The sequence below is a fragment of the Bos mutus genome, chromosome 5 (assembly GCF_027580195.1).
Source record: "Bos mutus isolate GX-2022 chromosome 5, NWIPB_WYAK_1.1, whole genome shotgun sequence".
Classification (NCBI taxonomy): Eukaryota; Metazoa; Chordata; class Mammalia; order Artiodactyla; family Bovidae; genus Bos; species Bos mutus.
The window spans coordinates 31,946,801-31,959,384 of NC_091621.1; the positions used below are offsets into that span (position 1 = coordinate 31,946,801).

The window sequence follows — 12,584 nt, forward strand, 5'->3', positions numbered from 1 at the left end:
TATTAAGACATCAGATCAGATCAGTCGCTCAGTCGTGTCCGACTCTTTGCGACCCCATGAATCCCAGCAGGCCAGGCCTCCCTGTCCATCACCAACTCCCGGAGTTCACAGAGACTCATGTCCATCGAGTCAGTGATGCCATCCAGCCATCTCATCCTCTGTCATCCCCTTCTCCTCCTGCCCCCAATCCTTCCCAGCATCAGGGTCTTTTCCAATGAGTCAACTCTTCGCATGAGGTGGCCAAAGTACTGGAGTTTCAGCTTTAGCATCAGTCCTTCCAAAGAAATCCCAGGGCTGATCTCCTTCAAAATGAACTGGTTGGATCTCCTTGCAGTCCAAGGGACTCTCAAGAGTCTTCTCCAACACCAAAGTTCAAAAGCATCAATTCTTCGGTGCTCAGCCTTCTTCACAGTCCACCTCTCACATCCATACATGACCACAGGAAAAACCATAGCCTTGACTAGATGGACCTTTGTTGGCAAAGTAATGTCTCTGCTTTTGAATATGCTATCTAGGTTGATCATAACTTTCCTTCCAAGGAGTAAGCATCTTTTAATTTCATGGCTGCAATCACCATCTGCAGTGATTTTGGAGCCCAGAAAAATAAAGTCTGACACTGTTTCCACTCTTTCCCCATCTATTTCCCATGAAGTGATGGGACCAGATGCCATGATCTTCATTTTTTGAATGTTGAGCTTTAAGCCAAATTTTTCACTCTCCACTTTCACTTTCATTAAGAGGCTTTTTAGTTCCTCTTCACTTTCTGCCATAAGGGTGGTGTCATCTGCATATCTGAGGTTATTGATATTTCTCCCAGCAATCTTGATTCCAGCTTGTGTTTCTTCCAGTCCAGCATTTCTCATGATGTACTCTGCATATAAGTTAAATAAACAGGGTGACAATATACAGCCTTGACGTACTCCTTTTCCTAGTTGGAACCAGTCTGTTGTCCCATGTCCAGTTCTAACTTGCTTCCTGACCTGCATACAGATTTCTCAAGAGGCAGGTCAGGTGGTCTGGTATTCGCATCTCTTTCAGAATTGTCCACAGTTTATTGTGATCCACACAGTCAAAGGCTTTGGCATAATCAATAAAGCAGAAATAGATGCTTTTCTGGAACTCTCTTGCTTTTTCCATGATCCAGCGGATGTTGGCAATTTGATCTCTGGTTCCTCTGCCTTTTCTAAAACCAGCTTGAACATCAGGAATTTCACGGTTCACATATTGCTGAAGCCTGGCTTGGAGAATTTTGAGCATTACTTTACTAGCGTGTGAGATGAGTGCAATTGTGCAGTAGTTTGAGCATTCTTTGGCATTGCCTTTCTTTGGGATTGGAATGAAAACTGACCTTTGCCAGTCCTGTGGCCACTGCTGAGTTTCCCAAATTTGCTGGCATATTGAGTGCAGCACTTTCACAGCATCATCTTTCAGGATTTGAAAGAGCTCAATGGAATTCCGTCACCTCCACTAGCTTTGTTCGTAGTGATGCTTTCTAAGGCCCGCTTGACTTCACATTCCAGGATGTCTGGCTCTAAGTGAGTGATCACACCATCGTGATTATCTGGGTCATGAAGATCTTTTTTGTACAGTTCTTCTGTGTATTCTTGCCATCTCTTCTTAATATCTTCTGCTTCTGTTAGGTCCATACCATTTATGTCCTTTATCGAGCCCATCTTTGCATGAAATGTTCCTTTGGTATCTCTGATTTTCTTAAAGAGATCTCTAGTCTTTCCCATTCTATTGTTTTCCTCTATTTCTTTGCATTGATTGCTGAAGAAGGCTTTCTTATCTCTTCTTGCTATTCTTTGGAACTCTGCATTCAGATGTTTATATCTTTCCTTTTCTCCTTTGCCTTTTGCTTTTCTTCTTTTCACAGCTATTTGTAAGGCTTTCCCAGACAGCCATTTTGCTTTTCTGCATTTCTTTTCCATGGGGATGGTCTTGATCCCTGTCTCCTGTACAATGTCACAAACCTCATTCCATAGTTCATCAGGCACTCTATCTATCAGATCTAGGCCCTTAAATCTATTTCTCACTTCCACTGTATAATCATAAAGGATTTGATTTAGGTCATACCCAAATGCTTTAGTGGTTTTCCCTACTTTCTTCAATTTCAGTCTGAATTTGGCAATAAGGAGTTCATGGTCTGAGCCACAGTGAGCTCCTGGTCTTGTTTTTGCTGACTGTATAGAGCTTCTCCATCTTTGGCTGCAAAGAATATAATCAATCTGATTTCAGTGTTGACCATCTGGTGATGTCCATGTATAGAGTCTTCTCTTGTGTTGTTGGAAGAGGGTGTTTGTTATGACCAGTGCGTTTTCTTGGCAAAACTCTATTAGTCTTTGCCCTGCTTCATTCTGTATCCCAAGGCCAAATTTGCCTGTCACTCCAGGTGTTTCTTGACTTCCTACTTTTGCATTCCAGTCCCCTAGAATGAAAAGGATATCTTTTTGGGGTGTTAGTTCTAAAAGGTCTTGTAGGTCTTCATAGAACCATTCAACTTCAGCTTCTTCAGCATTACTGGTTGGGGCATAGACTTGGATTACTGTGATATTGAATGGTTTGCCTTGGAAACGAACAGAGATCATTCTGTCATTTTTGAGATTGTATCCAAGTACTGCATTCGGACTCTTTTGTTGACCATGATGGCTACTCCATTTCTTCTGAGGGACTCCTGCCTGCAGTAGTAGATATAATGATCATCTGAGTTAAATTCACCCATTCTAGTCCATTTCAGTTCACTGATTCCTAGAATGTAGACATTCACTCTTGCCATCTCTTGTTTGACCACTTCCAATTTGCCTTGATTCATGAACCTGACATTCCAGGTTCCTATGCAATATTGCTTTTTACAGCATCAGACCTTACTTCTATCACCAGTCACATCCACAGCTGGATATTATTTTTGCTTTGGCTCCATCCCTTCATTCTTTCTGGAGTTATTTCTCCACTGATCTCAGTAGCATATTGGGCACCTACTGACCTGGGGAGTTTCTCTTTCAGTATCCTATCATTTTGCCTTTTCATACTGTTCATGGGGTTCTCAAGGCAAGAATACTGAAGTGGTTTGCCATTCCCTTCTCCAGTGGACCACATTCTGTCAGATTTCTCCACCATGACCCACCCATCTTGGGTTGTCCCATGGGCATGGCTTAGTTTCATTGAGTTAGTGTGGTCTTAGTGTGATTAGATTGACTAGTTTTCTGTGAGTATGGTTTCAGTGTGTCTGCCCTCTGATGCCCTCTTGCAACACCTACCGTCTTACTTGGGTTTCTCTTACCTTGGGCTTGGGGTATCTCTTCACGGCTGCTCCAGCAAAGCGCAGCCATTGCTCCCTACCTTGGACGAGGGGTATCTCCTCACTACCGCCTTTCCTGACCTTCAGTGTGGGATAGCTCCTCTAGGCCCTCCTGCGCCCGCACAGCCATGGATCCTTGGGCGTGGGGTTGGTCCTCCAGGAAAAGTAGAAAAGAGTAGCAGGTTTGGGGCAGATGATTATTTCATTTTGACATTTATTTTTGCTTTTTGTAAAACATGCAGATGGGCATGTTCAGTAGATAGTTGTGAGTGCTGATCCAAGACTCAGAAAAAACAATGTGTCAAAGGTAGATCTGTAAGTGACCTTTGAGAGGTCATCTGTATTGGTTTGCTGCTGCTGCTGCTGCTAAGTCGCTTCAGTCGTGTCCGACTCTGTGTGACCCCATAGACAGCAGCCCACCAGGCTCCCCTGTCCCTGGGATTCTCCAGGCAAGAACACTGGAGTGGGTTGCCATTTCCTTCTCCAAGGCATGAAAGTGAAAAGTGAAAGTGAAGTTGCTGAGTCGTGTCCAACCCTCAGCGACCCCATGGACTGCAGCCTTCCAGGCTCCTCCGTCCATGGGATTTTCTAGTGCTGCCATCACAAAGGATTGAAGACTGGGTGGTTAAACAGTATGTGTGCTAAGAAACTTCATTTGTGTCTGTTTCTTTGTGACCTTGTGGACTGTAGCCCACCAAGCTCCTCAGCCCATGGGATTCTCCAGGCAAAATTCCAACCCACTACTGGAGTGGGTTGCCATGCCCTCCTCTAAGGGGATTTTCCCAACCCAGGGATCAAACCCACATCTCTTATGTCTCCTGCATTAGCAGGCGAATTCTTTACCACTAGGCCACTGACAAGCCTGTTTACTCTTGAGGGCTGTGAGGGAAGAAACTGCTCTAGGTCTCTCTCCTTGGCTTATAGATGGCCATCTTCTCCCTGTGTCCAGATTGTCTTCTTTGTATACACGTCTGTTCAAATTTTCTCTTCTTATAAGAACACAATTATATTGGATTGAGTCCCACCTTAATGACATTTTAATTTAATTCTTTAAAGACCCTACCTTCAAATATGGTTACAATCTGAGGCACTAGAGTTTAAGACTTGAACATATAAAACTTTGAGGGATCACAATTCATTCTATAAAACCATCATTTTAAAATATGAGAATATGAGATGGCCAATGAAGAGGATCATACTGGAGAAGGCGCTGGAGCACATTTGGCTTCAGAAGAGATATAAGTGAACAGGCTGAGGAGTAGACAGCTTAAAGATGCCCAATGGAATCAAAAGTGTCAGAATGTTCGATAAGGATCTATCTGGACTAAATAACAATGCAAATAAATGTGGTGATTAAGCTGTCCATGGTGACCATTTAGAGAACTCAGTTTATAGAGTAGAAGGCCAATGGAAGTGGTTTGAGAAGTATGCCTAACTAAGAAAGTACAGGATGAATGAAAAGACAGCAGTGAATGCTCAGATGCAGAAGAAAGCTGGAAAGAGGGAACAATATAATACACGGGGTGAGAGGGTAATATTAAAAGACAAATAGAGTGATCTTTAAAAATATGTCTTACGTTGAGCACAAGAAACGATTTCAATGATACCAGGGCAGAGAGAAGACAAAGTTTAGTGAGGGATATAGCTACTATAAACCTCTTTATCAAGAGAAGGCCAATGTTCTAACTCCTCTTAAAATTTTATTCAAAAAGTTGACTGAATAGCTGTATGTATCAAGGCCACTATAATATCTTTATCAGAACCCTGAGAAAGTTTCTTGTTTATTCTTTTATAAAATCACTCTCTGAAAGTCTGTTCCTATATTACCAATTTCTTCTGCTTACTAAATATTATTTCAAGAACATTTGGCAAAGTTAAATTGGAGGTGGTAATTTACTGTAGAAAATTATTCATTTTCTATATCTAATGTTAAATATGATTAATTACTTATATAAATTTAAATAATATTGATTCAAAAATTCAATTGTATTTTTTTTTATATGAAGCTTCCCATACAGCAAAAAGGTTCTGATTTCCAGACACTCAACTTTCAAACATAATTTCAGATCATAATATATGAAAGTAGGGAACTTGGTTCTGCAATCCAAACAGACACTGTTTAACATTTTCTGTATTTGCTTCTGGTGCAAACAGTATTGATAAAACAAACGATCTTCCCATTCTAATGTCACTGTTCTTTCAAATGTTGATTTTTCCTCCACCAGTATATCATTATGTGTACAGACACTTAAGCCACATCCTTTTAAATCAAGAAGGAAACATCTAGCTATTGTTCTTTTTGATGGATGTGTTTTAAGCAATGTACCGTAGTTATGCAGTGTATGTTTTAGTATTATTAGATGGTTTTATCCAAACAATATACCATTACAAAAGAGGTAAAGTGCTTAATTTCCTTGTAAACACAAGCTACCTAATGAGAAATTCCAGAACAAAAGTGAGTCTACCTCCTAGAAAAATTGTTTTTACGGACACTATTTAACATTTGCTAAGTTGATAGTTTTAATTCCTTTAAAAATACTTTTCCTTTTATAATACCAATGATGGTTACTTTGAAATCTTAGAAGGTCAAAAAGAATAACCTGAAGTGTAATCCTGAAACGAGTGGTTGAGGAGAGAGGCACTTGGGTCAAACAAATGCGGTTTGTAGCTTACATGCTTTCCTGCATAATCAGTGAATTATCTGGTTTACAATGAAAATTGAAAAAAAAAAAAACCTCAAAGAAAGATCACAAATATAAATATAGTTACTGGCATTTTATTGTCATCTTGGCTTTTAGCACCACTGTAAACCAAATTTGATCTGTGGTTATTAACTTTTTTTTAAATTAAATAAGTATATTTATTAGCATCTCCATATTTTGTGTATTCACCTGCTCTCATTTGATCTATGGTTATTAACTTTAGAGTGAAAAAATTCTAAGAAACATATTAAAACTTTGTAACAATTTTTTTTATTACTAGGCAAATCGGAGTTGATAAATGCTAACAATTTACTATTAATACTGCTAGTAGAGCATTTTCCCTGTGTTATTAATTGAGACTAAATCTGGACTAGAAAGTTCAAATAGTGGGAAACTTTTCTTACTATCAATATGTTTTCTGTTTTAGTACAATATGTCTAACTCAGTGATACTGTATTATGTTGAATTAAATCTGTTAACATGAATAGCTTCAGTACTAACACCTATTATTATTATTATTGCCATATTATTTAATGTAATGCTTATTTTTGAGCCCAATAAAAATTATCCATTAAATCATCCATTCAATATTTACTGAGCATCTAGTATATGCCAAGCTCTTTTCTAGGTATTGGGACTCAGCAATGAACAAAACACATTGAAGATACCTGTCCTAATTGAATTTGCATTGTAGAACTAACAACAGATAATAGTTACATGTATTAAACAGATTAAATAAAAATGCATACATTCGATGGTGGTGAAAGCTATGGAGGAAAAAGTCAAGCAGAGAGAGGGAAGAAGGGCCTTGGGGTAAAGTTTGCAATTTAAAATATTCAGAGAAAGTGTCTCTGAGAAGGTATTATTTGAGCAAAGATTTATATGAGATGAGGGGTTGTTATTTAGGGGATGCATTAGTAATTGCATAAAAGTATAAAATGACTTTAAAAGAAACTTAAAAGTTCTTTTAATTTGCTTTGAAATTAAAATATTAATTTTAATAAAACATTAGGGTATAGAGATATAATGGCAAATATTTATGCTATTTAACTATCTCCTGGACATTTATTTAAAATATATATAAATTATCTAATAAAATTTTAATCTTTAACATATAGAGAGGCTTTAACTCATTAAAGCTAATGTTTAATTATAGCTTTGAAAAGAGTTATTTTGGAGGAAAATAATTATAACATGTAAACCAGGTCATTAGCTTTTTGCAAAATATGTCATTAAAGCTCAAGTTTTAATGAGGTGAGTGAGCAAATTCAGTGGATAGCCAAAGAGAAAGTATTTCAGTTAGAGAAATAGCAAATGTAAACACTTTGATTCTATCTGATGAGCTTCACCAAAGACAGAGAAGCCTCTGAGCTTGAAGAGAGCAAGTTGGTAGGAGGTGAGATCGGAGTTGGGACTAATGGAGTAGGGCCTTGCAGATCCATAGAGCTTGGGTAGTTACCACAGAAGTAAAGGGTTTAGAAAAAGAGATCCAAATTTAAGCTTCTAGTCCGTTTGTTAAGAGGGCTTGTAAATGAGAAGAAATCAGCAGAAGATAAGAGGGAGTAAGAAATGAAGAAGGAAAAAACTGGAAATTGCATAAGTCAGGTGTGTCAAGAAAGAATTAAGTGTGTTAAATATTATTGAGAGGTCAATAAAATAAGAACTGAAAACTGACCATTGGATTGACAAAAGAGTATCACCTATGTCCTGGACAAGAGCACATTGTGTGAAGTGCTAGAGAGAAAACAATGGAAACTAATAAGTTCCCGAGACAATGAGAAGTCAGAAGCTGGAGTCAATGAGCATAAGAAACTCCCTTGTGAAGTTTAACCATCAAGGGCAGTGGAGAAGTGTGGTAAGAGACCTGGGAGGGAAGTGAGTTCAACAGTTAAAAAAGAACAAGTTCATTGAGAAATAGTTCAGATACATAAATTTGTTTGTTTTATTATATTTATTCATTTCTTTTAGTGAAGACAAATAAAAGCATGTATTTATACTGTTGGGAATAATCCAGAAGAGGAGGGAAAACTTGATGATATGGATAGAGATGAACAAATTACTGGCATGATGTTCCTGGATGGCATCCAGTACACAAATGGGGAGGCCAAGCTTAGGTGGCAGCACTCAGTGTTGATCTGTATTAATAAGAAAGTTGCAGAGTTCAGGGTACAAATAGTAAAAGATGTCTTTATGCGTGGCTGTAGATGTTCTCTTTTGATGTTTTTTATTTTCTTAGTAAATTTGGAAGTAAGGTCATTGATGACAGGGAGGTTGGGAAGGAGACATTGGCTTTTGGGAAAGAGAAAAAATATGAGAAAGAGAAAAAAGCAAATAGACTACAAAATATAATTGACTGACTGTCTTAAGGATCCACTTGGGGTAGTGAATTTAAGAGAGATAGGATAGCATGACCATGTATTTTTACCCTGTGATGATTATCTGCTTAGTATAGATAGAGAAAAGTTTAATTTAAGCCATGGTTGTATTTTTGCCCAGCAAGTATAGAGAAGGTCAAGGGAATTGGGGATTCATGCCAGGGAATACTGATAATAGTTGATCATAGACTTCAAGCCAAGGAAGAAAGTACATTAATTGTTGAGGGAAGTGAAGGTGAATGAAAGGCTCTTGTTGTCGTTCAGTTGCTTAGTCATGTCTGACTCTTTGTGAACCAATGGACTGCAGCAGGCCAGACTTCCCTGTCCTTCACTATGTCCCCAAGTGTGCTCAAAATCATGTCCACTGAGTTAATGATGCCATCCAACCATCTCATCCTCTGTTGCCCCCTTCTTCTCATGCCCTCAGTCTTTCCCAGCACCAGGGTGTTTTACTGTGATGTTGAGTGGTTTGCCTTGGAAACGAACTGAGATCATTCTGTTGTGTTTAAGATTGCACCCAAGTACTGCATTTTAACTGTGAGGGCTACTCCATTTCTTCTAAGGAATTCTTGACTGCAGAAGTAGATATAGTGGTCATCTGAATTAAATTCACACTTTCTAGTCCGTTTTATTTCACTTATTCCTACAATGTTGATGTTCACTCCTGCCATGAAATGAGTGCAAGGTAAATAGGCTCAATGAATTATAGTTCTGAGTGGGAATCAGTGGATTGTTATAATCAGACTACTAGAAGTAGTGATCTGGAAAGACGGAGGACACTGAAATTTTGAAATTGCATTTGTCTTTATTCTTAATGCATTTCCCACTTGGAATCTCTCTGATTCTGCATATCCAAGTCTTTTTCCAGCCCTTAGCCTATGAAACCATGAAAATTTCCCTGATTTTCTCAAGGTGAAGAAAATCTCTGTCTTTCTTACTTCGATAGTGTTGCGTACTAAACTCTACTTATAGAAAATTTCTATCTTTCATGTATTCTTATTTCCCCCAAAAGCTTGTAAGTAACTTTATGTTTCATTCAGGTCTCTTACATGCCTAAGCCCACAGTCAAGCACATGAAAGAATAATTACATCACAATGATAATGTGAAGGGAGGAAATCTCCACAAGAAAGTGTATGTTTAAAGAAAAGAACATCACAAGTGGCAGTATTTAATGGTGGCAATGTTCTCTCTGAATTGTACTTTTGTTTTCTGTGTTGGAGAAAAATTCTCACCATACAGTCTTTATTTGTGAGTTATTGAAAGGATCAGAGCTGGATTTTTAAAAAATTATGCTTGGTGAAGTGGTCCTCTGTTACCTCCCTCTCTGTTTGTGGCATGAAAGCCTTCTCCCCATGGTTTCTGTGTTCCTCTCTCTGGGTCTCTGTTCTACAGGTAAAAATCTGGTACTTTCAATTCCTGACCTTCAATAAATGTGTTACCTTGAATAGGAAAGTGAATTTTAAGTACATAAATCTGTGGAATTCTGCCCCCTGTCGAAATGATCTAAGAATTCAGCAAGATGTTGAGGAGCAGGGGGCCCACGAGCACAAGCACCCAGTATGTTATGAGGAGGCCCTCAAAAGAGGCAGGCATCACCTTTTCTTTGAAATTAGAGGAGACATGAGTGAATAAAGGGGAAGGAAAGGAAGGTTTTTACACCTTTTCCCTTTCTTGGGATTCTTCTGCTTTTCTGGAGAGAATAAACTGAAGACTATTTTCCCTCTGAAGTTTTTCTTTGGTAGTGATGGGGAGCAGATGAGAAGCAGATCAAAGCCATGAAAAACATCAAAGCATCATCAAAGCCATGGGGTCAACCCTTCTGTTTTTCAGGTCCAATCAACCAGTATCAGGCATTTAACCCTCTCTACCTGCTCAGCCAAGACTGGATTTTCTCTTCCTAAATCCTAGTTTGAGCTTGATTTTTCTATCCCAGAATATCTACATATATAATTCATGGCTGGCATTTTGTATTCAAGTTTTGGCCAGAAACATTTTTTCTGATGGTCTTGCTTTCATACATTTTCTACTTACTTATATGCCTGATTATAAATTTCATGGTAAAATGTGTATTATTGGAGAATTATGTATCCTTGTGAGTAATAATTACTATAACCATGGTGCACTTAAATACGTCCATATGTCTATATGTATACCCTGTGTGATAGTCACATATTTCTCTAAGGAAATACCTGTTCATATATCATTAAGAAAAGAGTTCTTTGTCTCCAGGTAGGTTAATGTTTAAAATACATTTCGTTGTTAACAGAGAGACAATTACAATATTTAATCATAGTATTTGAGTTTCTTGAGGTATTAAGACTTTTGCAATGATTAATAGAGTACAGATAAATGTACATCATTGGCGTATTTGGTTTTTAATCTGGGACTTTTAGTTCCTGCCTTAGCTGTTTGCCTAGGGTGGCAAGAGGGCATGGTCTGCATTTGGCGTGAGCTGGACTTAATTCAAGATAGAAGATGTCACAGAAATAAGACACTAAACTGACTTGAGATGGATTTCATCTCTGGTGAGCTATGATATTTACCTTTGCCCTGTCAGCACTAAGCTTACCACACCTAGCCCATGATGAAATATAGTGGTATGAGTGAGTATAAAAGCTCCAGGTAGAAGGAACCCTATGGATCTGATTCTCCACGATGACTGTTTTCCGTTTCTAGGTCCCAATCACCACCATGAAGTTAATATTTTTGTGTTTGGTTGTGGCACTTTGCATCTTTTGCAAAAGTAAGTGACTAATTTAAAGAATCCTTCCATGTTTGATAGATCCATGCATATATTTGTTGAAATGTTTCATGTTCTATATTTCAAATATTTTTCTTCTGGGAAATCTTTCCTGCACCATGAGTAGGATAATAAGTAAGAAAATTAGATTTTAATTTTGTTATGTATTGTTTCAGCTTTAACAAGCCTGACTTAAGGGAATATCTTTATCTGTTAGCCATATGCTTAGAGATATTAGTGAACAGATTTTTGATGACTCTGTTTTGAACTTGAATCTACCTCAAAACTAAAGACCCACACCAATAATTTCAGTTTTCATAAATCATAAAAGTATCCCCAGTTAAAAGACTAGCTCATCATCAAAGAAAAATTTTATAAGGAGAATGTTTTTTAAACTAAAACTTTCATGGATATTTTAGAAAATCAATTAATTAATTTCTAGAGTTTATTGAAAGATAAGATTGCTAATAAATCTTTTTTTAAAAAATGAGCAAAACAAAATAAAAATATTTAGAAACAAATGTATTTCTCATCCTTCAGTTTGTTTCTGAAAAGTGTAGGAAAACTGTAACATCTAAACATAAGGAGAAAAGTGCAAAAGAGAGATTAGTTATATATTGAAATTTTAAATCTATTTTATAAATTTAGGAGTAGGACACATTTTACTTTTCTGTGAGAAATTATAATGAAGAAAACTACAATTATTTACTATGATTAAGAGAAAACATTCTTATTCTTAATCTGGCTACTTGGGAAATTTTAGATAGACCATTAGAAAATGTTATTTCAAGTAATGGAGACTTTCATAATCTAACGTAGCATTTTGTTATAATCTTTGTTTCTATTTTATATAAATATAAATATTCTTTGACTATGTTTACATAAATGTATTTCTTATATCTTAAGTAATAGATTATGAAACATTATTTTCATTTTCAAAACATAAATGATATATCACAACAAAATGTGTTTGTATTTGGTAAAGTATATTAAATTGACCAGATAACTGGAGAGTATTTCTAAAGTAAATTCCTAGATCTCCATGATAGTTCTGGTAAATGATTACAAATGTTTCAAGAGGATTTCCATAGGCTGGTTATCGATTGACAAAATTCAAGAATTTTTTAAGTTCACAGTGAGAAGTAAGGAGTATACCTGAAAAAAGAAATTCCACGTGCCTTAGTGAAAATGAATTTTTGTTGCTCTTAGTCAATGAGTTTCAGGATCCAAACAGATTCCCTTCATTTTCAGTAGGTTACAGGATGGTAAGGAATTAATGACCACAATTTGGAGAAAGCAGATATTTAGAAGACATCCATAGAATCAGGCAGAAGAAATATTTCTATTGTTAAATCAACCATAAATATATAGATGCGGAGAGCTGACTTGTTAGAAAAGATCCTAATACTGAGAAAGATTGAAGGCAGGAGGAGAAGGGGACAAGAGAGAATAAGATGGTTGGATGGTG

The 12,584-nt window shown here is 37.2% G+C and overlaps 1 protein-coding gene across 1 annotated transcript in view; it reads left to right on the forward strand.

Moving 5' to 3' along the window:
- The first annotated feature begins 7,774 nt into the window (after positions 1-7,774).
- The window catches only part of LOC138987871 (mucin-19-like), a 72,794-nt gene continuing 67,984 nt past the window's right edge, over positions 7,775-12,584 (forward strand). Inside the window, 3 exon segments of the mRNA XM_070370108.1 lie at positions 7,775-7,855; positions 9,769-9,933; positions 11,053-11,119. Of these exon segments, the coding sequence (XP_070226209.1) occupies positions 7,775-7,855; positions 9,769-9,933; positions 11,053-11,119 (313 nt within the window).